The 21,551-nt window shown below is 46.4% G+C and overlaps 1 protein-coding gene across 1 annotated transcript; it reads left to right on the forward strand.

The window, feature by feature from the left end:
* The first annotated feature begins 11,066 nt into the window (after positions 1–11,066).
* Positions 11,067–16,945, forward strand: Scgb1a1 (secretoglobin family 1A member 1). The gene is made up of 4 exons (XM_076842936.2): positions 11,067–11,197; positions 12,159–12,294; positions 14,292–14,479; positions 16,877–16,945. Exons 2-4 carry the CDS (start codon positions 12,186–12,188, stop codon positions 16,943–16,945), a joined length of 366 nt encoding a protein of 121 aa, XP_076699051.2. The 5' UTR covers positions 11,067–11,197; positions 12,159–12,185.
* The last annotated feature ends 4,606 nt before the right edge of the window (positions 16,946–21,551 follow it).

Below are 21,551 nucleotides of genomic sequence, written 5' to 3' on the forward strand. Positions count from 1 at the left end.
AGCAGGGGTTTCTCCATCTTTAAAACAGACGGGAAGAGCACCTGCCTAAGAGGACTGCTAGGGAGGTTAACTGACCTCACAGTTTCACAGGGCCTAGTTAGTATCCCTGTTGCTCCTGTGGCTGGTGATATATTCTCCCTGGAGGGATAAGAGGAGACATCCCAGAAGGCAGCCTTTGGTCTTGAAGGTAAAAAGGATTTCTGCAGATGGCAGAACAGGATGGAAGATAAGCAGAGGCAGGAACATGCCTGAGGCTGAGCGCAGTCATTGTTACAGCAAACACTGAGTGCTTCCTATGTACCAAGCACCCCTGAGTACTCTGCACATCCCCCACCCCCACTAACTGACAGAACACCTGGAGATGAGGATGGAGAAAAAGGCTCAGAGCCCTGTTCATTCATGCAATAAATATTTAATGAGCACCTAATGTTCAGCTAGGCCCTGGAGCATGGAAGGTGAGCCATGGGGCTTCCATTCTAGAGCACCTCTAGACGGATGATGCATAAACAAGACCATTTCACACAGTGACAAAGGTAGTGAAGGAAAGAGCCAGAGGCTGAATGTTGGGGATGCATGACCCACAGTGATGAGTCTACAGAAGGGACAAATGAGTTGGCATTGAGGACAAGAAGGTACAATCAGGAAATAATCGAGAGGAGAGTGTCCAGGCGGAGGGAAAGTGAGCATGAAGGCCAGGAAGTGGCAAATGCTCCCGCACTGGCTGCAGGGTTCTGGGGAGTGCGGGGACACAAGATGAGGCTGGAGACACAGATTGGAAGGGTCTTGAGTTTTATTCTAAGGGTCCTGAGAAACCAAGAAAGCTTTCCACAGGAAAGCCACACGGCCTGATACAGATTTTTTGAAGCTCATCTGGCTGCCCCGGGGAGAAGAGACCAGGGCGACACTGACCTTGGACATGAACTCCATCCTGAGCCAGAGAGCCAAGGAGGCAGCCTCCACACTTCCTGTCCCCAGGGGGGCCAGGCCACAGATCTGGCCTTGGCATCTCCAGAGTCACTGTGGCATAGGCTACTTAGAATTGTCCCTTGCCTGACCAAGGCGTCTCTGTTTCCAGCCTCTGGGACTGAGGAATGCATGTTCTCTAGTTATCATATTTCCTGGCATTCTGAATCCACCTGGGAAAGACCCACCAGTGACTTCAGAGGAAAATAAATTGCAGCAGCGCTGGTTGTTTTTCAGCATTTTTACAAGCCCCAGGGCTCCATTAAGTTCAGAGCATAAGTGCATTGAACAATGTTTGCTCATAAGACGTTGGGTGCACTTGGATCTGAGCAATAAACAGGGACAGAGCTATGCTCTGAGGTTTAACCCAGCAGGAAGATTCCTGGGCTGAGCACCCAGGACCCACATTCAGCTCCTGTCCCTGCCCCTAACCTCTGTGCAACCTTTGATACATCTCAAGTCCTCTCTAGGCCCAAAAGCTCTTCAGCACACACAGGGTGGAGCAGATATTCCCTACGCCCTTCCGGCTGTTCCAGATCAAAGACTCCAGTGGAGGGTTCTGGGAGTTCAGATCTGGGGCAAGCCAAAGGCAGCTGCAGAGAACCGCCTGGGCCATCCTCTGGTGGTGGGAAACTTCTGAACATTAACCCATATTATTTTCCTTTCTTCTCTTAGCTCTTCCCCTGATTCAGGCAGCCAAGGGGGCCCCAGGGAAGGGCTATGATAGAGGAAGGCAGAGGAAGGAGAAGCCTCTTCCTGGCTTTTACAGTTCAAAAGCCCAGGTTCTGGGAGGAATGGAAAGACCTCCAGGCGCCGCTTGTAAGTAAGCTCCAGGCTTTCAAGGCACCCCGCTGTCCCCCCAGACAAGAAAAGGATCCCCAGGGTGGCAGGAAGTAGAAGCCCAAGTGCCACTGAGGGTTGGTGTGGTCCCTCCTGAGAGCGACGGCCTTCGGGCTCCTCCAGGTACAAGAAGTGAGAGGATCTAGAAGCAGTAAGGCCATTAAGAGATGGTCTGCTTTTTATCATCGCCAGGCTCCAGCCATTCCAAGCCAGGACCAAATCTCCCCACCTGAAAATTTCTCCATGTTCTAAGTACTCTCTTCAGTTCCCATTGAGTGTTAATGGTATGATACAGATGCAAGCTCCAGATAAGTACAGGTTTATTTTTAGATAAATATTATCATTTTCATGAAAATTATTTCTAAGAATTCTCAGTGATACAGGTAGTCCCCAAAATGTTCATTTTTTATGCTCATTAGTGTTATATTTTTTTCCATATTTTTATTGATGCATTACAATTTTTTATGATAGTGGGACTCATTTTTACATATTCATACGCACATACCATATAACAATATAATTTTGTCAATATCATATATCACTTGCACATGCTAGGCGAGCACTTTATCACTGAGCCACAACCCCTGCCTCTTTTTGATTTTAGTGAGATCCCTACACACACACTATTCTTTTCCTTTTTCCTTTCTAGCTTCCACATATGAGAGATAATGTGTTCTTGACTTTCTGAGTCTGGCTTATTTTCCTTAACATAATGCTCTCAAGTTCCATCCATTTTCCTACAAATACATAATTTTATTCTTCTTTATGACTGAATAAAACCCAAGTGTGTGTATGTGTGTGTGTGTGTATATATATATTTTTAATCCATTCATCCACTGATAGACACCTAGACGGGTTCCATAACCCCACCATGGTGAATTGTGCTGCTATAAACATTGATATGGATATAGCACTGTAGCATAATGACTTTAATTCTTTAGAATAAATACAGAAGAGTGGTATAACTGGGTCATCTGGTGGTTCCTTGCTTTTTGAAGAACTTCCACACTGATTTCCATAGTGGTTGTACTAATTTACAATCCTGCCAACTGTGTAAAAGTGTTCCTTTTCCCCATATCCTCTCCAAAGTTTACTACTGTTTATAGTCTTGACGGCTGCCAGTCTGACTGGTGTGAGATGACATTTCAGTGTACTTTTGATTTGTATTTCTCTAATTGCTTAAGATGTTAAACATCCCTTCGTATACTTGTTGGCCTTTGTATTTCTTCTTTTGAAAAGAGTCTGTTTAGTTCATTTGCCCATTTATTAACTAGGCTATTTTTAAACAGTCCTTTTATTATTTATTTATTTGACTGAAATTAATTGTATATATTTAAGGGGTTCAATTGATGTTATGTGTACATGGGAGAAAGATTATAACATATTCATCATCTCACCTTTTTTTGCGGGAGGGTGGAGGAACATTATTTTGTTTTGGTATTTTTTTGTCCAACACGTTTATTTCATGAGGAGTTCATGGAGGTTTGGAATTCTTAGAGCTAGCTTCAGACTCAGTTCTTATATCCAACTCCTATTAGGTGCTCCGTGTTCCTGCATTTAATCAGATTCAGAACAAATGACAAACGAATCATGACTACAAAGATCGAGAAACAACTTAAAACGTCGCTTCATGGCTGGGGATGTAGCTCAGTGGTGGAGCACTTGCCTAGAACATGCTAAGGCTCTGGGTTCAGTTCCCAGAACCATGAAGAAAACAAAAAAGTTGCTTCAATCCTGAACAATGAGACCACTTGGAAATTTTATTTGGTAAATAATGAAAGAAGGTAAGGTATGATATTTTCATTTGGCAAACAAATATTGTAGTTCATACAGGAAATATCTTACTGAATTATAATATCCTCAGAATTGAAATGTATTCTTTTTTCAACAGTTGCTTGTTTTATTTTTTTTTTTAGTGATTTTTATTTATTTATTTATTTTGCATTACGTGTTGCTTGTTTTAGAACTAAAGAATTAATTTTTAAAAAAACCTATACAGTTTAATTTTGCCTTTTTCATATATTTTGGCTTTATGAGAATTTGTTTATTGATGACTAATTATTTATATGAAATGTAATATATCAGACTATAATCAAAAAATCAAAGTGCTATTAGATAAATATACAGACTATTAAATAACAGTTGTATTTTTCATGTATATCTGTGTGTGCTCTTATGTTTATTTGTTTACGTTAATTGGCATGATTTTATACACACTTTCTCCCCAGAACCAAGAATGGCCTGGGAGAAGCCAGACTCCCTTGCACCCAGGAGTGAGCTGAGGATCAGAGGATACTAGTGAGTTAAAGCCTGAAAATGGTACCAATATACTCAGGAGTTGCCTGATAAGCAGATGACCAATGACAAAGAACAGGTTGGTGATAAATTACATTAAGCACCAGGTATCTTCACCAACACAGTTAGAAAGTCAGGTTCAGGCCCAGGGAGAGTGACCCCCAAAATGACCAAGATTAAGTTCCCAACTCCTGAACAGAACGCAGACTTGAGATTGAAATTACATTTTATTTTAGTTATATTTGTTATAAATATTTTATATCATATATTATATGTAATATGTACATATTATATATGTTCATTTGCCCATTTATTAACTATGTAATATGTACATATTATATATAAAATACATACATGTAAAAATAAAATATAATGACATTAGTTATAAAAATAAAAAAGATGACAGTTGATAGATGATAAATAAAGGATAGCTCTATTTCATTTTGTAAGCGCCTGCATTTGAGAACGCTGAATCACCATATAAGCTAGTCAACCAAAAGTAGCAAGGTGCTCAGATCAGACAGCATCAGGTTGTTGGCTGGGGAAGCGGGGTTAGGGGCTCACCAGGCTCCTCTGGTTGAAGGGTCTCAGACTATGACAGTCAGAAGGAGCCCAAGGTGGTCTTTTCCGCCCTCCCTGTGCATGTAGGGCAACTGGAACCCTGCAGAGCCACTCAGCCCCTCAGCATCTGAGCTGGGTCCTGACCCACTTCTGCAACCCTGAAGCTCATCTCCCCGACGAAGGCAGAGAGCAGAGCTGTGGCACCTATCCTGTGGGTGCCATCCTCAATAGGAGCAGGGGGGTCTCCGCAGTAAGTGGCCAAATCTATGAGTGGGAACAAGCTCAGGGCTGGGAAGGTGGAGAGGGCAGACAGGCAGGAGGGCAGGGCATGAATGACTCACCCCAGAACAAAGGACCTGCAGAAGTCAGCAATAAAATGAGAAGCATCCTGGAAAAGTTCAACAAGAGAATCGTGTCATTCTGCTGTCAACCCCCAAATCTGCTGTCCAAATCCCCAGAGTAAGCCTGTAAAACAGAGGGGAACCAGTTTCCTCCCTGCAGAACAAGGACTACCCTCAGGTTCATCATCCACGCCCCTCCAGTAGAGCTTATCCTGAAACAAAGAACCTGCCGGTTGGTTCTGTTCTGCTGGGCCACCCTGGTCTTGGGAAGGCACATCCCCCATCTCCACCCCCGCTCCACCCTCCCACCCCCCAACTTTCAGCTGAGTCCTGCCTACTGGAAACACAGTGCCTGCCTGCCTGCCTGTCTGCCCGCCTGCCTGGGAGCCAAGAAAGTACCCAAATCTGTAGCAAGTTGAAGCCTGCCCCTGCCCTCCCTGAAACCTTGGGGCCCCAGTCACAGCCAAAGCCAAGTGGCTTTGTATCTGGGTACATTTGGCAGCTGGAGGGTGGTGTGTGACCACAGTAGGCTGCTCTGAAGCCCGCAAGGACACTGTGCTGGAGACATTAACATCTCTGCACACGTTCAATAGGCTACCACCACCTAGTTTGTGGGCTGAGTGACAGACTCAGACATTGACCAAGATCCTTGTGGAAGATTAAAACAGTTGACACTTGGTCTCTGGCATCCTTCCTTTCCTAGGCCTGACCATTACCACCAACACATCTTCTGCCCTTGGAATGGAAGGGCTTGCAGGCTCAGGAGAGCCAACACCAGGGAAGGGTAGTAGCTTGCCTAAATCCAGGCATCTCCCGGATAGAAAGAATCCCCAGGGCAGCAGGAGGCCGATGCCATGCAGTTTGTAATGGCAGAAAAACTAGAAATGATGCAAGTGTTCACCAAGAAAGTATGAGTAAATTAAGTTATATTACATTCATGCAAAGTGATATTCGGCATCATAAAAACAAAAATGCAATGTATTCATAAGTGCCAAGATTTCAAAAGCAATCCAAGACCTAATGAGTGGGGAAAGTGAGCTCTAAAGTCAGCCATGATTCCATTATTGCTGTCATTCTATATTTGATGCCGTCTCACCCATCCTCTCTGCCTTCCCCAGTCCTGCTCTTGTCCCCAGGAAGCCAACCTCTAAGGACCACAAATCCCAGGTTCCCTTGCAGCTGAATGCCAATTGGATTGGGCCAATGGAAAAGCCTCTGGTCAGAGATCAGAGGATGGGACGAGAGGCAGATCCCTCCCTGTCCTGGGGCTTTTGCTCTACTTTGGCTGCAGCTAAAGGCACTGGAAGAGCAGACTTGAGGCATCTGAGTTTGAATGTTCCCACCCTAGATCATATCAGATGCATTAAGATATGCACATTCCTCACAATAAGTACAGTGTTGACTATAAGCTTTTTGAAAGGGCTTATATGAAGTTATTAATTTTGATACTAGCAAGAGATTATGCCTTTGGTTCATACAATTTAAACTGTATTGAGTTTACATACAATGGCACAAAAGTTAGCCTGAGTTGCAATTAACTAGTTGAAATAATGTTACTTTGATAAAGATTCATTAATTTTGAGACATTCTTTTTATATTTTGGAGCCAGGAGATACATGATAATTTTTTTAAGGCCTTCTAAAAGCTCACAAGCCCTTGGCAATGGAGCTGGTGGAAAAAATATCTGGAATGTTCAGATGTTGCTGGGCCCCTCCTAGGAGGGCCTGTTCCAATGCAGGGGCAGTCCCAGGGGTCACCAAGATTGCACAGAATGGACCAAACCCACACGGGATAATTTTCTCTGCTTAAGAGCTATTTCCTGAGCAACCAAGGAGCCAGCTGGCCAGGGAGAAGAAGGGAGACTAGCCTCCATAGCTCGTTCTACGAGCTGACCCCATGAGCTGACCCAAGCCTAAGTCAGTAGTCTCACTAGTCCTCCTGCAGTGGCACAGCCAGATAGCATGGCCTGCCCAGGGCCTTCAACCTGTTTTCTGGGCCATGCTGAGACTTGCAGCAAGTCTGCTGCCAGCATGAGCTGCTACTCCAGTTTCCTACTCATTGGGATATGCCAAGTAGCGAGCCCAGGGGTGAACACCTGGTCTCAGTCAACACCTTCGAGCAGTATGTGCTGGGGACGCTGCTGGCTCCTCCCCTCCCACCAGACCTCTAAGTAGGGACTGGGGGAAGCCTCCCGGAGGATTATTGAATGTGCCTCAAAATCCTGGCACCCACATGTATTACCAACACATACCCCTTGTATGGGAAAGGGGCCGGGTCAGGCCTCCAGGTCCCTCAGCACCCTCTACCCTTAGACTCTGGGTGAAGTTCTTTCCCCTGACCTTTCCTAAAAGCCAGAACCAGGCCCAAGGTGCTTACACCATCTTAGCAGGCTCCCCAGAGGTCGACGGGCCCAGCCTTTGAAGCTCCAGCAATCCAGGGATCAGGGCTCTCCCAAATCCAGGCACAGGCAACATAGGGCTTGAGGGTGTGAAAAGATTGGCAGGAACTGTGCCAAGTCACTGCTGTCCCCTTGGTGGTAATAACTGAGTGACTTGCCTTCCCCCAGAAGGCTATCCTTGCAAAGTGACCAGGTAATGAATGGTCCATGAGCAGCCAGAAATGGGGGCTCCCGCCCCTTCCATGTGCTAAGTGGACTTAGGGCTCTGGCCTGGGTCTCAGCACAGTTCAGGCTTTGAGGATGAGAGCTGATGTTTGAGTTTAAGAGGCTCAACACTCTGAGGCTCGAACTCTACCCTTGATCAGCACTTTCTGCCTCACTGTCCCTCGTGGTGGTTCAGAGAAGCAGGAGCTTTGCAGGCTCCAGGGCAGGGGGCAGAAAGGCCCACCATGGCCAGGTAGGGCTCTCCCAAGGGATGGAGAAGCCTGTCTAGGATACTTGGTGGTGGAGTCAAGGTCCCACCCAGACTCCCACCCCCACCAGCTGGGCCTGGGAAGCCATCAACAGAAGCCAGCTGTTCCTGCACTGAGCCAGGGCCTTGTTGGGAGGGGAGGTAGTATGGAGGAGGGAGGAAAAAGGGTTAAAGGATAAATACAGAGAAACAAGGAGTCAGAGTCAGAGAGGAGCAGAAATGTCAGAAACAAGCACAAGACAAGCTAATTCCTATCATATGACCGTGAAGAATTCCCTGGAAGAAGCAAACTAGAATCTTTGATGTTGGCATTTTTAAGGTTCCTGTCTCCATGACACTTATCAAGCCATTCTCTGCACAGCCAATGGTCATCCATGCATCCAGGAGGGCCTTGTGTTTAACCACTGCTCTGGGGGAGGATACGGGAGATGTCCTCACTCTAGGACTCCAAGACAAGGATACAAAGTGTTCCTGGGCATTCTGAGCCTCTTTCCGAGGCTTTCCTACAGCGCAACCTTGGAAGTTCCCTTTCCTGCAGTAACCTTACTTGTTAACGCCTGTCTTGGGGTCAAGCCAGAGGCAAAGGAGTCAGCTAAGCCCAGAGGTATATCTGATGGACACAGCAGGGCAGTTCAGGAAACACTCAACCTAATGGCCCAGGCCAAGGCTTACCCAAGATCCTCTGCTGCCCCAACTCACACATGTGTAGACTCGACCAAGGAATCTGGAAGACATTCCAGGTGGAGATGTGAAAAGGTGGCACTTGCCCTCCTGTACTGAGAAACTCTCTGTACTAGGACTCCATGATTTCTTGGTCAGAGCCAGAAGCATAGATGATCTTATTATGCTCCTTATACAACAAGGAAATCCAGACAGAGAGAGGTGAAGTTCTTGGTTCAAGGCAATTCACTTCCAATGCGATGGCTCTGAAACTCAGTCCATTTAGTCTCATTCTTCCCACCTGTTTTCTCTCTTTTTTTATATTATTATTTTTAATTGTGGAAGGATTCACTTAATATGAATTTTACCATTTCAAACACATTTAAGTGCCGTGGCCTTCTTATAAAACCACCACCACCTGCAGATGTGCAAAACTCTTCTTCAGCAAGCAAACCCCGAAACTGCCCCACTTCACACTAACTCCCCATGGTCCTCTCCCGAGACCCTAATAGCCACCATTCTACTCTCTATCAATTCGACTTCCTAAGGTAACTCATATAAGTGGGAATCACATGTGCCTGTCTTTCTCTGAATGGCTTATTTCACAAAATATAATGTCCTCGAGGTGTGTCCAAGTAATAGCAGGTGTTAGCCCTGTTCTCTCTTCTAAAAAAAATTATTTTGGATTGATGATAAATTTATACAAAAAAAAAAAAGTTACCGAAGGAATCATAGTGAAAAGTCTCCTCTCAGGCCCCTCCAAATGCTTCTCCTTTCTAGAGACAACCATTACCGTCCACTGAAGAGATATTTTGCAGGCATACAAGTAAGTACATTCATGGTGTCTTTTGACTCAGTTTTACCCTGTTCTGTGCTTTGGTTTGCAGTCTGTCTAGAAGATCATTTCCTGATAGTTCAGATCTTCCCTGACTCTTCAGCTACCCAGTGCCTTGCTGTAGGGCCACACGGTAACTGACTTGACAAGTCCTGGCTGTGGCTAGTTTGGAACCTGTGCTCTCAACCCTGTCGAGGTGCCTTGAAGTCGGACAGTGCAGGTCGCCACGGCCTCCAAATAAAACATAATGCAAAGGACTTATTCATTGATCCATGCCAGGGATTCCTATTCAGCCAGCAAAGGAGTCTTACACATAAAGAATCCCAAGGTTAAAATAACATACAGTGAGCACTGTAAACAGGGGTGGGGGACAGACCCAGCCAGAGTTATCACTGAGCCTGTCGAAGACTTCATTGTTCCTGCTCCCAGCCCTATTACTCCCAGGACTTCTGTTTCAGGAAACAGCACCCTTTGAACCCCAACGCCCAAGCCAGGGTCTGTCTCAGCAGATGGGAAATCAGAGCATGTCACTCCTTGATAAAAATCTTCAAGAGCTCCCAGTACTCGGGGCCTAAAGCTCTTAGCTTGAGGCTTGTTATGTTCCAGCCACTGCCTCTCAGGCACACTGGACTCCTTCCTGTCCTAGGGCCCTGGTGCTGCTTGTCTCCTCTGCCTGCAACCCTCTATGGGCCTCAGCATGAAGCCACCTATCTAGAAAGTCCACCCTGAGTCCCCCATCTAAGTAGGTCTCAGCACCCTGCTTGGTTCTGCCCAAGCAAGTATCGCAACCTGTAATTATTTCATCTCTTTGATTGTTTACTAGTCTGTCATCACCACTCAAGTGAAGCTTCACAGGGATTTGGGTCTGGTTCGTGGTCACTGTATCCCTGTCCTGGATAGTTACCATCAGGACAGCAGATGCTGAGATAGAGCTTGGAAGGCAAGATTGGAACCAGGAAGCTGCACCTGAGATGGAAGCAGGATCCGGCAGAGGCAAAAGCTGAACAGCCTCTCAGCCAACCAGGCAGAGGGCTCTGGAGGTTTGCCCACCAGACTTGTTCACCTGGTGCAAAAATGCCAGGCTTGCTGGGCACAGTGGCACATACCTGTCCCAGCTACTCAGGAAGCTAAGGAGGGAGGTACGCTTGCACCCAGAAGTTCTACAGCAACCTAGGCAACAAAGACTCCATCTCAGAAAAAGACAAGAAGGGAGGGAAGGAAAGGAAATGCCCAGGCTTTTAGAGCCCCTTCTTGTTCTGCCACCAAATGTGATCAGCCTCCAGGGACAGTGTAACCTTGAGAAAGTCAGTTCTCTGGGTTACTGGCAGCTGGAGTTTGTCTTCTGACCACACTCCTGGAGGCCAAGTGGCAGAGAGTTCATCTTGTAGGGGCTCCTACAGTGCCCCTCCGTGTCTACCTCAATTCCCAACTCCTAGCACAGTGCCTGGGGCATAGAAGATGCTCGGAATTTTTGAATAAATGAATGGGTGGATGTTTAATTGAGCCTTGAAATACAAATCGGATTTGGAGAAATGGACAAGGCAGGAAACTCATATTCCAGGCATGGGGCTTAGTTTGTGCAAAGGTGAAAAGGCAGGAAGAAAACATGGAACATGCCCAAGTCCACAAATAGGAAGAGAGAGTTAAAGTGCCCTGCAGGGGAGTAGAGAAAGGAAGTTCAGATGGTTGGAAAAGGCTGGTGGGCAAAGGCCTTGTAAATCGCACTTGAATTTTATCCTGCTGGCAAGAGGAAGCTTTGAGAGGGTTTCAAGAAGCAGAACGGCATGACCCGGGGGCTTTAGGAAGATCATCCCAATGGCCCTTCAGAGATGGTTGAGCAGAGCACTGAGAGGCAGGGAGGCCGGGAGGAGCGCATTCCGTCCAGGAGGCCCGTGGTCATAGAACATGGGCCCTGGAGAAGGAAGGGAACAAGCAGAGAAAGTGGCTGTGGGAGGCAAGAAAGAGGCTAAGGTCAAAGCCTGGGAACTCCCAACACTTAAGGCCAGTCAGCAAAGAGTAAACAGCTAAACAGAACAAGAAGGAATGGCCAGGGAAGGAAAACAGGAAAGAACTTGCCGTGGGAGCGCAGGGGAGAGAATGGGTGGAGGAGGAGAAGGTCAGCAGGGTGAAGACCAGTAAGAGGTCAAGCGAGATAAGACTGAAGGTGCCCCTGCATCTGGCCACCAGAAGGGCAGGTGGCCCTTCTGGGTGGGAACAGACCTAGCCTGATGCACAACATCATCCAGCTTAAAATCTGGGGTTCGATTTCTGATGCGTGTGCTGGAGAAGTCCATGTGCTTTGATCCAAGGTCTCCCCCAACCCCGACCACAGGGATGCTCCAAATCATAGGAACCTGTGGCTTATGGTCCAGCCTCCCTCCTTGGAGGGGAGCAGTGGAAGAGCAGGTGGAGAATCAGAGTCCTCCGTTCAAGCCCTGTCCCTGCCACCTGTGAGGGTCCTTGGGCCTCTGTCTTTCCTGGGATGGTGCGTCCAGGTGGGCTCTACAATTGCTTCCATTGATCTGGACTGCCCCAGTGCTCCGGTTCAAAGAGAGAGCACAGGTGGCCAGGCTTCATGCCCTCTGACCCAGGTTCCCCTTGTTACCTCCACACAGTACTCTGGGCCTCCCCCCTCCAGGTGGCCCATTATGTGAGTTCAGTTTCAATGACAACAGAAACTGGTTGAGAAAAGAGAATGTTTACTTATTCCACAGAGCTGATGCCCAAGTAAATAATGCAGTCTCTTAAGTGGAGCCTGCACCCTGACCTCCTCCCTCTGGGCACTGCCTGCAGCATATAAGAAGGCACCAATGCCTCTGAATGCCACTAGACGACAGGATCCAGAGACAACCAGAATCACCAGGGCCTCCCACCATGAAGCTCATAGTCACCTTCACCCTTGTCCTACTGGCTCTCTGCTGCAGCTCTGGTGAGTATCCAGGGTCCCAAGAGTGGGCTCCCAAACTCTGCACCACCTCATTCTGCTCAAAAGAAGGGGTGATGAGCTGCCCGCATCCTCTCTCTAGTGCTGGGAGGGCTTGGGAATGCTGATTCTCAGAGCACCAAGCTGTAAGAAAACCTGCGAAGGACCCCATCTTCCATACCCATGACCTCAAAATTCCAGGGAATGGAAAAGCCTGAGGGGAGGTATGAAGGAGATCCCATGCAGAGGAGAGCATCCACCCAAGGACAAATGGGATAGGGACAATGAGCCCCTCTAGCCCCGCCTGGGACAGTCCCCAAGATGACAAAAGACCTTGGTACAACCTCCGGATTTGGGGTCTTGACCCAAATCTGGCCGTGAGTCTGGAAGGCAAACTGCAGAGACTCATGTCTTCAAAAGAAACCCAACCCAAGGCGAAGTCTCTTATTCGGGGCAGAAAGGAAGATTCCAGAAAGGGATCTTTCCTGGGAAACTGCTGGCCAAGAGTGGAGTTTTCTAAACATTTTGTCCTCTGCAGAAAGGATTAGGCGTCTCTAAGTAGTCACTGCTGTAACTAAGAAGAAAGGAATGGAAATGAGAGGGGGAAGGAGGGAAGAAGAGGGCGAGGGAGGGAGGAGATCAGCACCCTGTCTTTGGGGAATAGGATTACCTGTTTTGTTTGCTCTCCATCAACTTCTTCCACTCCTACTTGAAAATGTTGTTGTTATTTTTTTTAATAAACAAACTCCAATTAATTCAGTTGCAAAATTTCATAATACCCATGGATATACGTTTTATGACTCTGGTGGCTTAGACAACCCAAACCAAGAGGCAGTGGAAACAGCTATCTTGCAGAGAGGTTTATTTGTTTTTCAGGGGAAATGACATCATTTTGGACTGAATGTTTATTAATTAGAAGATCTGATTACAGTGCATAGAGGTGGGTGGCTCAGCAAGATATAACTGAAATATGTTAAGGGGTGGATTGGAAGTACATTTGTATATCCATATATGTGCATACAACAATGATAAAAATAATAACAATACTCAGCACTTATTTAGCACTTATAATGTATCATTCTGGTTTTAACCCTCTTACATACTATCTCTTTTCATTCATCCAACAACCCAAGGAAGCAAAGATATTGTCCCCATTTTACAGAGAAGAAAACTGAGCTACTGAAAGATAAAGTATGTCACCTGATAACATTGTGAACTGAAAGGAGGGGACTTGAGTCCTGGAGAGGGTTCCACTTGGAGTGGGGCTGAATTTGCACACAAGGCAGAGAATTCAAGAACAGGGATTTGAGGCTCAGTGGGAAGCTGGAAGCAAGCAGAAGGTAGGAAATAGTGATTGTCCCCCATGCTCCTAAAGGAAGGGACCTGAGAAGGCAGCACAATCTGGCAGCAGTCCAGCAGAAGGGAACACAGTGAGCTAAAAGAGCTGAGAGCGCCACAGGCCTAATACCACGTGTGCCTTTGTCTTCCCCACCAGGTTTGGGAACCCATGTTGGGCTAGTAAAGGGTTTTGCCACTTGCCCTCAGGGACACGTGGCTCAGACCATCATTAACCACAAGTGGGAGGCAAGTTTCTGGTGGAAACCAAAGTTTTCAATTTTTCTCCTCCCAGCCCAGATACTGCATTTAAAAAAAAAAAAAAAAAAAAAAAAAAAAAAAAAAAAAAACCAGACCATCAGCTTCTCCTATCCAGACTCTACCTAGAACTCCAGCAAGAAAAAAATAAAAGGCCATCTCATCCCAGGAAGACCCAGGACGGCTTGAGCAAGCCATGAAAAGCTGGCCATGTCCTAGAACGTACTCACACAGTGCCAAATCGTCAACTGCTTGGAGCATCACCAGATCCTACATTCTAGTGCATCAACAAAAGGCTGCTATCTCTTGCTGAGGGGCCTGGGTGTCTGCATCTGGGACAGGCCCAGCAGAGGGCTGGCCAGCTTGGAAAAAGGCCTGCAACCATGTGCTTTCTCTTTCCTATATTCCAGCTTCTGCAGAGACCTGCCCTGAATTTTTTCATATCATGGAAACCCTCTTCATGGGCACACTCTCCAGTTACGAGAGTTCAGTGGAACCTTTCAACCCTGATCCGGACATGAAAGAGGCGGGAATCCAGATGAAGAAGCTGCTGGACACCCTCCCCGTGGGGATCAAAGTGAATGTCCTGAAGCTCTCAGTAAGTGGCATCCTTCACTCACAGCAGGTACAAGTGGCCTCCCCAAGCCCTTCAGCTACAGTGTCACCCAATTCTTCGGCAGTGTCACCCAATTCTCATGCAGTGGGGTGAACCACAGCACCAATGGACAGCCCAGGCAAGCCGGCACAGGCATCTCCCTAGGCATTTCCCTCTTTTTGAAATTTATTTATTGGTTTGTTTATTTATTTATTTTGAGATGGGGTCTCACTCTGTTGCCTCGGTTGGCACTGTCTCAACTCCTGGGTCCTCACAAGGAACTAGGACCCCGGGCATGTGCCACCACACCCAGCTCCCCCTCCTCCTCCTAGAGCTTTCTGAACCCTTAGTATATGTCAAAGTCTCTGTGGGCCATCATCCCCATTGAACGCTGAGGTTCACTCACTACTGTATTGGGATTTTGTTCCATTCTTTGTTTCAGGACAAAATATTAAAAAGTCCACGATGTGCTGGGGTTTAGAAATGCAAAGCCCACCATATTTGGAAACCAGAAACGTCCAACTACCAAAGCCCCTGTCGCTGCACCCTGCCTGGTCTTGCTCTCTACAATAAACTACAAGCATCTCACTGGCATGCCTCTGACCTTCTTTTTATTACCTGCTAGAGCTAGAAGGCTTGACCCTGCTAGGTAAGGTCAGCCAGAGCAAAGAGAGGACAGCTGAGCTTGGCTCTTGGACTCCAGGAGGAAACTTAGAAGTCCACCCTCCCAAGTTTCTTTCCCCTAGGCTTCTGTTATTTGTCACCAAAAGAACTCAAATGCCCTCCCATAGATCTACCATCTACTCAAAACCTCGAAGTCCACTTGTCCAACAGACCTGGTGACCCTCCTCTCCAATCTGCTCCTAATCTCGCTGAGGCTGGACTGCTCCAACCAGGAGCCTGAGGGTCATCCTTCCCTCTCCATCAACTAAGGCTGTCTCTGAAAGGCCTCTGGAATCCCCTGCTCCCTCCATGTCCACAAGCCACAACCCTTACCTGCCACAACTCCAGGGAACTCCCAACTCTACTTAGTGGACGCATTTTTCACACAGTGAGCCCCACGAGGCCTTTTATCAAACGCAAACACTTTCCACTGCCCACCCCAACCCCATCCTTCAAAAGCCTCAAGCGCTCTCATCACACAATTCCATGTCCAGATAGAGGCCAGGTCTCCCACCCTCCTTTAAAGAGGCTCCCTCGCTCCTCTCACCATCCCCCATCTCCTTTGCCCTCGGTTTGTAAAGGCAACCAAGCGCCTTCGCATCTCAAGACATTCGTACAGGCCAGACAGCATGAACTACTCAAAAAAATATCATTGACTTTAAAAAAAAAAAAAAATCTCTCTAGAGCAAAATGTGCAAAGGAATAGAACTGGCCCCCCAAAAGCATCCAATTTCAATCTGAAAATCCCCAAACACCCCTGCCCCGCGGCAGTCAGCCCCCAGCCGGGCCACCCCATCCGCAGTGGTTACTGGTAGAATAAAAGTGGGGGACGCGGAGGGGCGGCGGGGATGGAAAGGGCGTTGGCGGAAAGCGCGGAAGGAAGGACGCAGCCGAGGAGCGCGCCAGCGCTTCAGTCCCGGCAGCTCCAAGAAGCCACGTGGTCGGGCGGGGGCCGCGCCTGCCCCGCGCGCGGTGGCCTCCAGGGGGCAGTGTCGGCCACGCCGGACGGGCTCCCGGGCTCGCGGCTCTCGCGGAGGTCAGATGGTGAAACACTGCTTCCTCCTAAGGATCTTGGGTCATCTCTCTGAGTTTTTAAAATTGATTTTGAGGCTTTTTGAGATCGGAATTAGAGGAAAAGCAGGCAGTCACACAAATGTCGTGGCCCGGTTGAACCCTGGCGGTGAGTGACGTGTCAGCTTCTCCGAAATAGCTCCGCTCCCAGACAGTTCCCGAGGCCAGTCTGCCAGAATCCAGCACCCGAGAGAGGGTCCCGAAGGCAGAGAGGACCACGGGGAGCTGGCGGGCTGACCTCCGACCTCCACTTGCCTGGTTTTTAAAGTCCCAGGCGAGAAACCGCAGCCTAAGAACCTCGATCAATCGCCGAACCCCTGCTTTCTCAAGGTCTGGATTACTGCTCAGGTCACTCAGATTCCAGAGTGCGGGCCCCAGCTCCTGCCCTACAGGTCGTGGAATCCCTAATTCCGGCATCTCCGGAGCCAAAAAAACAAAAACTGGTACTAATGAGAATACTCTGCCTACTCCCCAAAACACACGGTTGGGCACACAACACACAAACTGTAAAGACACCACACCCGTACCTTCATTGTCTGCCACAAAGGAGGGGCCTCTGGTTGTAAAAATTCCAGGGCAGGTCAGGGGGATTGGCCATTCCAAAAGAGATTCTTTGCCATAGGTGGGGCCCTGATGGGGGGCCTCCCCCACTCCCCTGGCTCCCAGGTCCTCAGATTCCTCTGCATCCAGATCATCCGGTCTACATACCTTTGCATCTCTGGACCATCCACCTAGGTGAGTATTTTTCAAATGGATAAGGATCCAGGGCCATAAAAGGTTCAGAATTTTAATTACCTGCTGACTGCTGGGAAAATATTTACCTTGGGCAAATACAATGCAGATAACTAAGGATAAAAGGAAGTTCAATTATATTGCAATGGGTCTCTGCCCTAAGGGGCTGGAGGTGATTCACAAGAATGTGAGCTGTCTTGACCCACAGAAATGTACCTTACTGCTTTTAAAGAGCAGAATGCAAAGATGAACCGATTGCAGCCCTAGAAAGAGCACGTAGCTGTGTGCAGCATGGTGACAGAGATAGGAAGGAAATTCGGAATGTTCCGTTGGATTCTTTTTTTGTTTGCAAGTGCTTCCTCACACTAATTAACCAAATATGACAGCACTGAGCCATGAGTTGGTTCAGGCCCTGACCTTTTTTTTTTTTTTTTTTTTTTTTTTTTTAAATGAACCTCAATGGATTTTACATTTGAAAAATGAAGAAAAGAAAGAGGAGGAGGAAAAAAAGTCCAAGATTGTATTATGCAAATATACATTTATCAAATAAGTCATTTTTCACTATGAATATGCCAAATTCTAAAACACAGGAAAGCCAATGTATGAATAAGCTTTCTGCATTTGGGATGTATTAAGCACAGTGTGAAGAAAGAACTTCAAATGTATATCAACAAAGGGGTCGGGGAGATCAAGAAATATATTTTTAGCACTCTACCAGTTTTAACATTCTTACCTCGGAGGAGCTGAGAGAAGAGAAAAACCACATTTGTTGATGGGTTTCAAGAAAACTGTGTCTCTGGGTGAAAATATCTGTTTACTCCCATGACCTGCAACCGAAGGAATTTTACTCTTGAAGATAACTAAAGACAAATGGTAATTATCAAGCCTTGCTATCACGTTTCAAAACCCAAGGGTTAGTCCTTCTGCCTGTCAATTATAGCCTGGATTAATTGATTAGTAGAAAAACTGCAGTTGTACACGTGAGACAATTGAGGTTAGCCTGGCAGAAAAATCTATAAGTGACTCACAAGACAGGAAGAGGAAGCAAAACCAACCTTCATCAACTTTATCAAGATGATGTGGATAAAATTATGTCCAGTTTGCAACTGATGCAAGACCATGTTGTTTTCAAATAACAAGGGATTTGTGGATAGTAATTCCCCATGGGGTGATGGGCACTCCAAATAGCTTCAGATAGATGATAAAGGGAACCTTGATGGATGATGATAGAGCCACACAGGGCATTCGGAAACGTGTCATTAGGGATGTTCCTCCCAAGCCCTTGCAGAATATATCAACAGGCACACAGGGATAATGTGAGGATGAGTCACCAGTAGTTAGTCACCCTGCATGTTTCCATGAACGAACTAAAATTATAAAACTAGTACATGCAAAAAAAAAAAAAAAATCTGAAAATAGAGTCAGCCTGGCAAGCATGGTTGGCAGCTTCAGGACTGATAAACCAGGTTGAGAATTCAGATTTGTTCCCCCATCAAATGAATGGATTCCCAATGTACCACACAAATCTAGTTGATACATAAAATATCTGAAGGTTTGTACCCATGGCTCAGCACTGTTCTGTGCAACCACAACACATGCAACTGCCAAGCTTCTTCCTTTGGGATTCCCCCTTAGGCTTCTGTCGCAGAAGCAGGTTCCCTGTCAGCCCCAGGACAGTAGTGAGGATTTTACTAAGTTGCTAAGGCTAGACTTGAACTTGCAATTCTCATGCCTCAGTCTCCTGAGTTGCTTGGGATTAAGGCATGCACCGCCACACCCAGCTCAATACAGCTTCTTAAAATCTCTGATGCTGACTTCCTCTTCTGTCTGCTCTTCCACTTTCAAGGTCCCGGGGAATTACCCTGGGTCCACTCCAGCAAGCCCGAATGATCTCCCCATTTCTTTCTTTCTTTTCTTCTTCTTTTTTTTTTTTTTTTTTTTTTTTTTTTGTGTGTGTGTGTGTGTGTGTGTTGTGTTGAGGATTGAACCCAGGCCTTATGCATGTGAGGCAAGCACTCCACCAACTGAGCTATATCCCCAGCCCCTTGATTTTCCCATTTCAAGGTAGCTGATCAGCAACCTTAGTTCCATCAAGAGCCTTGATTTCTCTTTGCCGTGTAACCTAACATAGTCACAAATTCTGGGGATAAGGATGTGGACATCTTTGAGGGGCCACTAATCTGCCTTCTAAAGGGTCCTGAAGATTTTGGTCTTGCCCCTTTGCAGAATTCTCTTCCCTCAATTGCCAGAAATCAAACAGTACTTTCACGCTGTTGTTTAAAATCCTTCCCTGCTACCAGTTTCTTGTGGAAGAAGTCCATACTCCTCACCCAGCTCATGGGGCTCCCAGGGACAGCCCTGCTTCCTGCTCCGCCTCAAATCCTGCCTTTTCCCCACCAGCCCGTGGGTTCAGGGATGCAGTGGTGGACAGGTTCAGAAATAAGGTTGCCTCCAAGTCAGTCCACAGTGAAGCCCACACGTGAGCATTTGAAACAGAAAACAAATTAACACTGTTCACACCTCCATGCCTTTGCACAAACAGCTCCTTTGATTGAAGTGCCTGCCCTTCCCAAAGTCCCCTGAAGAACCACATCCATCCTTCATGACCCAAGACCTACGCAAAACATACCTCTACCAAAAAAAAAAAAAAAAAAAAAAAGAATCCATTTAACAAGATATCCTGCATTTTTAAAAAATCATTCGCTAAATCTGGACACCTAAAGATTCTCTCAAGATTCAGTGCTTGGGGGGCTGGGGATGTGGCTCAAGCGGTAGCGCGCTCGCCTGGCATGCGTGCGGCCCGGGTTCAATCCTCAGCACCACATACAAACAAAGATGTTGTGTCCGCCGAAAACTAAAAAATAAATATTAAAAAATTAAAAAAAAAAAAGATTCAGTGCTTGGGCTCCTCCTCACTTTCCACACACCACTCCTCGTGCCCTGAGGGTCTGGGGCTCCCTCTGCTCCCTCTGCCCACTCCCTGGGCCCCCTGGCTGCACTCCAGCCTGCACTCTGTCTGCATTGATCTCACTGTGGCATATGTGCTTATATTTATTCCCCTCTCTAGAACATGAGCCCCAGAAAGTTATGAACCACATTTTTGTTACCTTGCTACTCATTGCAGAAAAATCAGAGATTCCAGGTAACAAATAAATAAATAAATAAATAAATCACTTGGATGTGAATCTGCAGCACCGGGACCTGCTTTTGAGCCTCTAGTGAGAATTTGAAACCAATGTAGAAAATAGGATTGTAAATTCAGTTACAAAACTCGAGACTCTGTTTTATTCCAAATTAACAAATTAACACTATTCACACCTCCATGCCTTCTAGGCAAGTTCTCTCTGCTTCTAGGCAAGTTCACATCAATAACCAAGTAGTCCCACAGAGAAAACCTTGGCCCCCAAAGAAGACCCCTGACACACATCCACTATTCTCTCTTTTTTTTTATAGTAACTATTGAAGGTTTTATTGATTATCTCTGAAAGATTTATTATGTTGTTTTTTTATTTTTTATTTTTTATTGGTTGTTCAAAACATTAGAAAGCTCTTGACATATCATATTTCATACATTAGATTCAAGTGGGTTATGAACTCCCATTTTTACCCCAAATACAGATTGCAGAATCACATCGGTTACACATCCACATTTTTACATAATACTATATTAGTAACTGTTGTATTCTGTTACCTTTCCTATCCTCTACTACCCCCCTCCCCTCCCCTCCCATCTTCTCTCTCTACCCCATCTACTGTAATTCATTTCTCTCACATCCACTATTCTCATCTGATTCATTTGAGGAATTCATGCATACCATGGGCAGGAAGTTGTAATAAAAAATTCCAAAAAGTTTGAAATCCATTGGTCCCTTTGTCACTATCTTTCTTGGTTTTGAATGATGATGGAATCAGCTTATAAAACCAGATTCTTCTTAAACCATAAATCCATCTGAAATGCATTCATTTCACGCTTAATCAGTTTCAAGGCCTGAATATTTTGCAATTATATAAGTGTTGATAAATGTTAAATATTAACCAGAGAACCCAAAAGTCATCATTTAATGTCTACTGCCAAAGAACAAGAATTTCAGACCGTCCTCCCCGTGGGTGACAAGGCACATGGAAAAATCATGGGTCTGAAGAAATGCATTGATCCTCATGTTAAGAATTACATTTCTACCATTTTTAGACTAATCAAGGAGAAAGAAAGAGGGGTAAGGGGAAGAGAAAGAGGGAGAAAGAAAAGAAAGAGGGAATGTGCTGAGGTTCTCTCTGACTCCTCAGTCGTGAGAGGCAACAATCACGCGCTGACTCTGAAAACCAAATAGAATAAAAAAGTGACGGCAAAGCTGCTTGCCTGCATCCAACCCTCCCGGTGACTCAACCACCCAGGAAAGGAGCAGAGCAAAAACCACCAGGGATGACACAGAATCAATGCTTGATAAACGTTTATTGGGTGGATAAGTGGATAATCACCTGCACCCGCTAGCTGCCCAAGCCCACCCTAGTTGCAAACATAAGCCCACACCCACACCCTTGCAAGTGAAGCACCAATAACCAGGCGCAGTGGTGCCCGCCTGTGAGCCCAGCTACTTCTGAGGGAGGCTGA

Source organism: Callospermophilus lateralis, chromosome 2 (assembly GCF_048772815.1).
Source record: "Callospermophilus lateralis isolate mCalLat2 chromosome 2, mCalLat2.hap1, whole genome shotgun sequence".
Taxonomy (NCBI): Eukaryota; Metazoa; Chordata; class Mammalia; order Rodentia; family Sciuridae; genus Callospermophilus; species Callospermophilus lateralis.

What these genes read in the sequence shown, in the direction of transcription:
- Scgb1a1 (XM_076842936.2), top strand. Translation starts at nt 12,186, where the DNA reads ATGCCACTAGACGACAGGATCCAGAGACAACCAGAATCACCAGGGCCT. An exon ending in GGCTCTCTGCTGCAGCTCTG is followed by an intron (nt 12,295 to 14,291) that starts GTGAGTATCCAG and finishes CCTATATTCCAG; the next exon opens with CTTCTGCAGAGACCTGCCCT. An exon ending in TGAATGTCCTGAAGCTCTCA is followed by an intron (nt 14,480 to 16,876) that starts GTAAGTGGCATC and finishes CCTGGCTCCCAG; the next exon opens with GTCCTCAGATTCCTCTGCAT.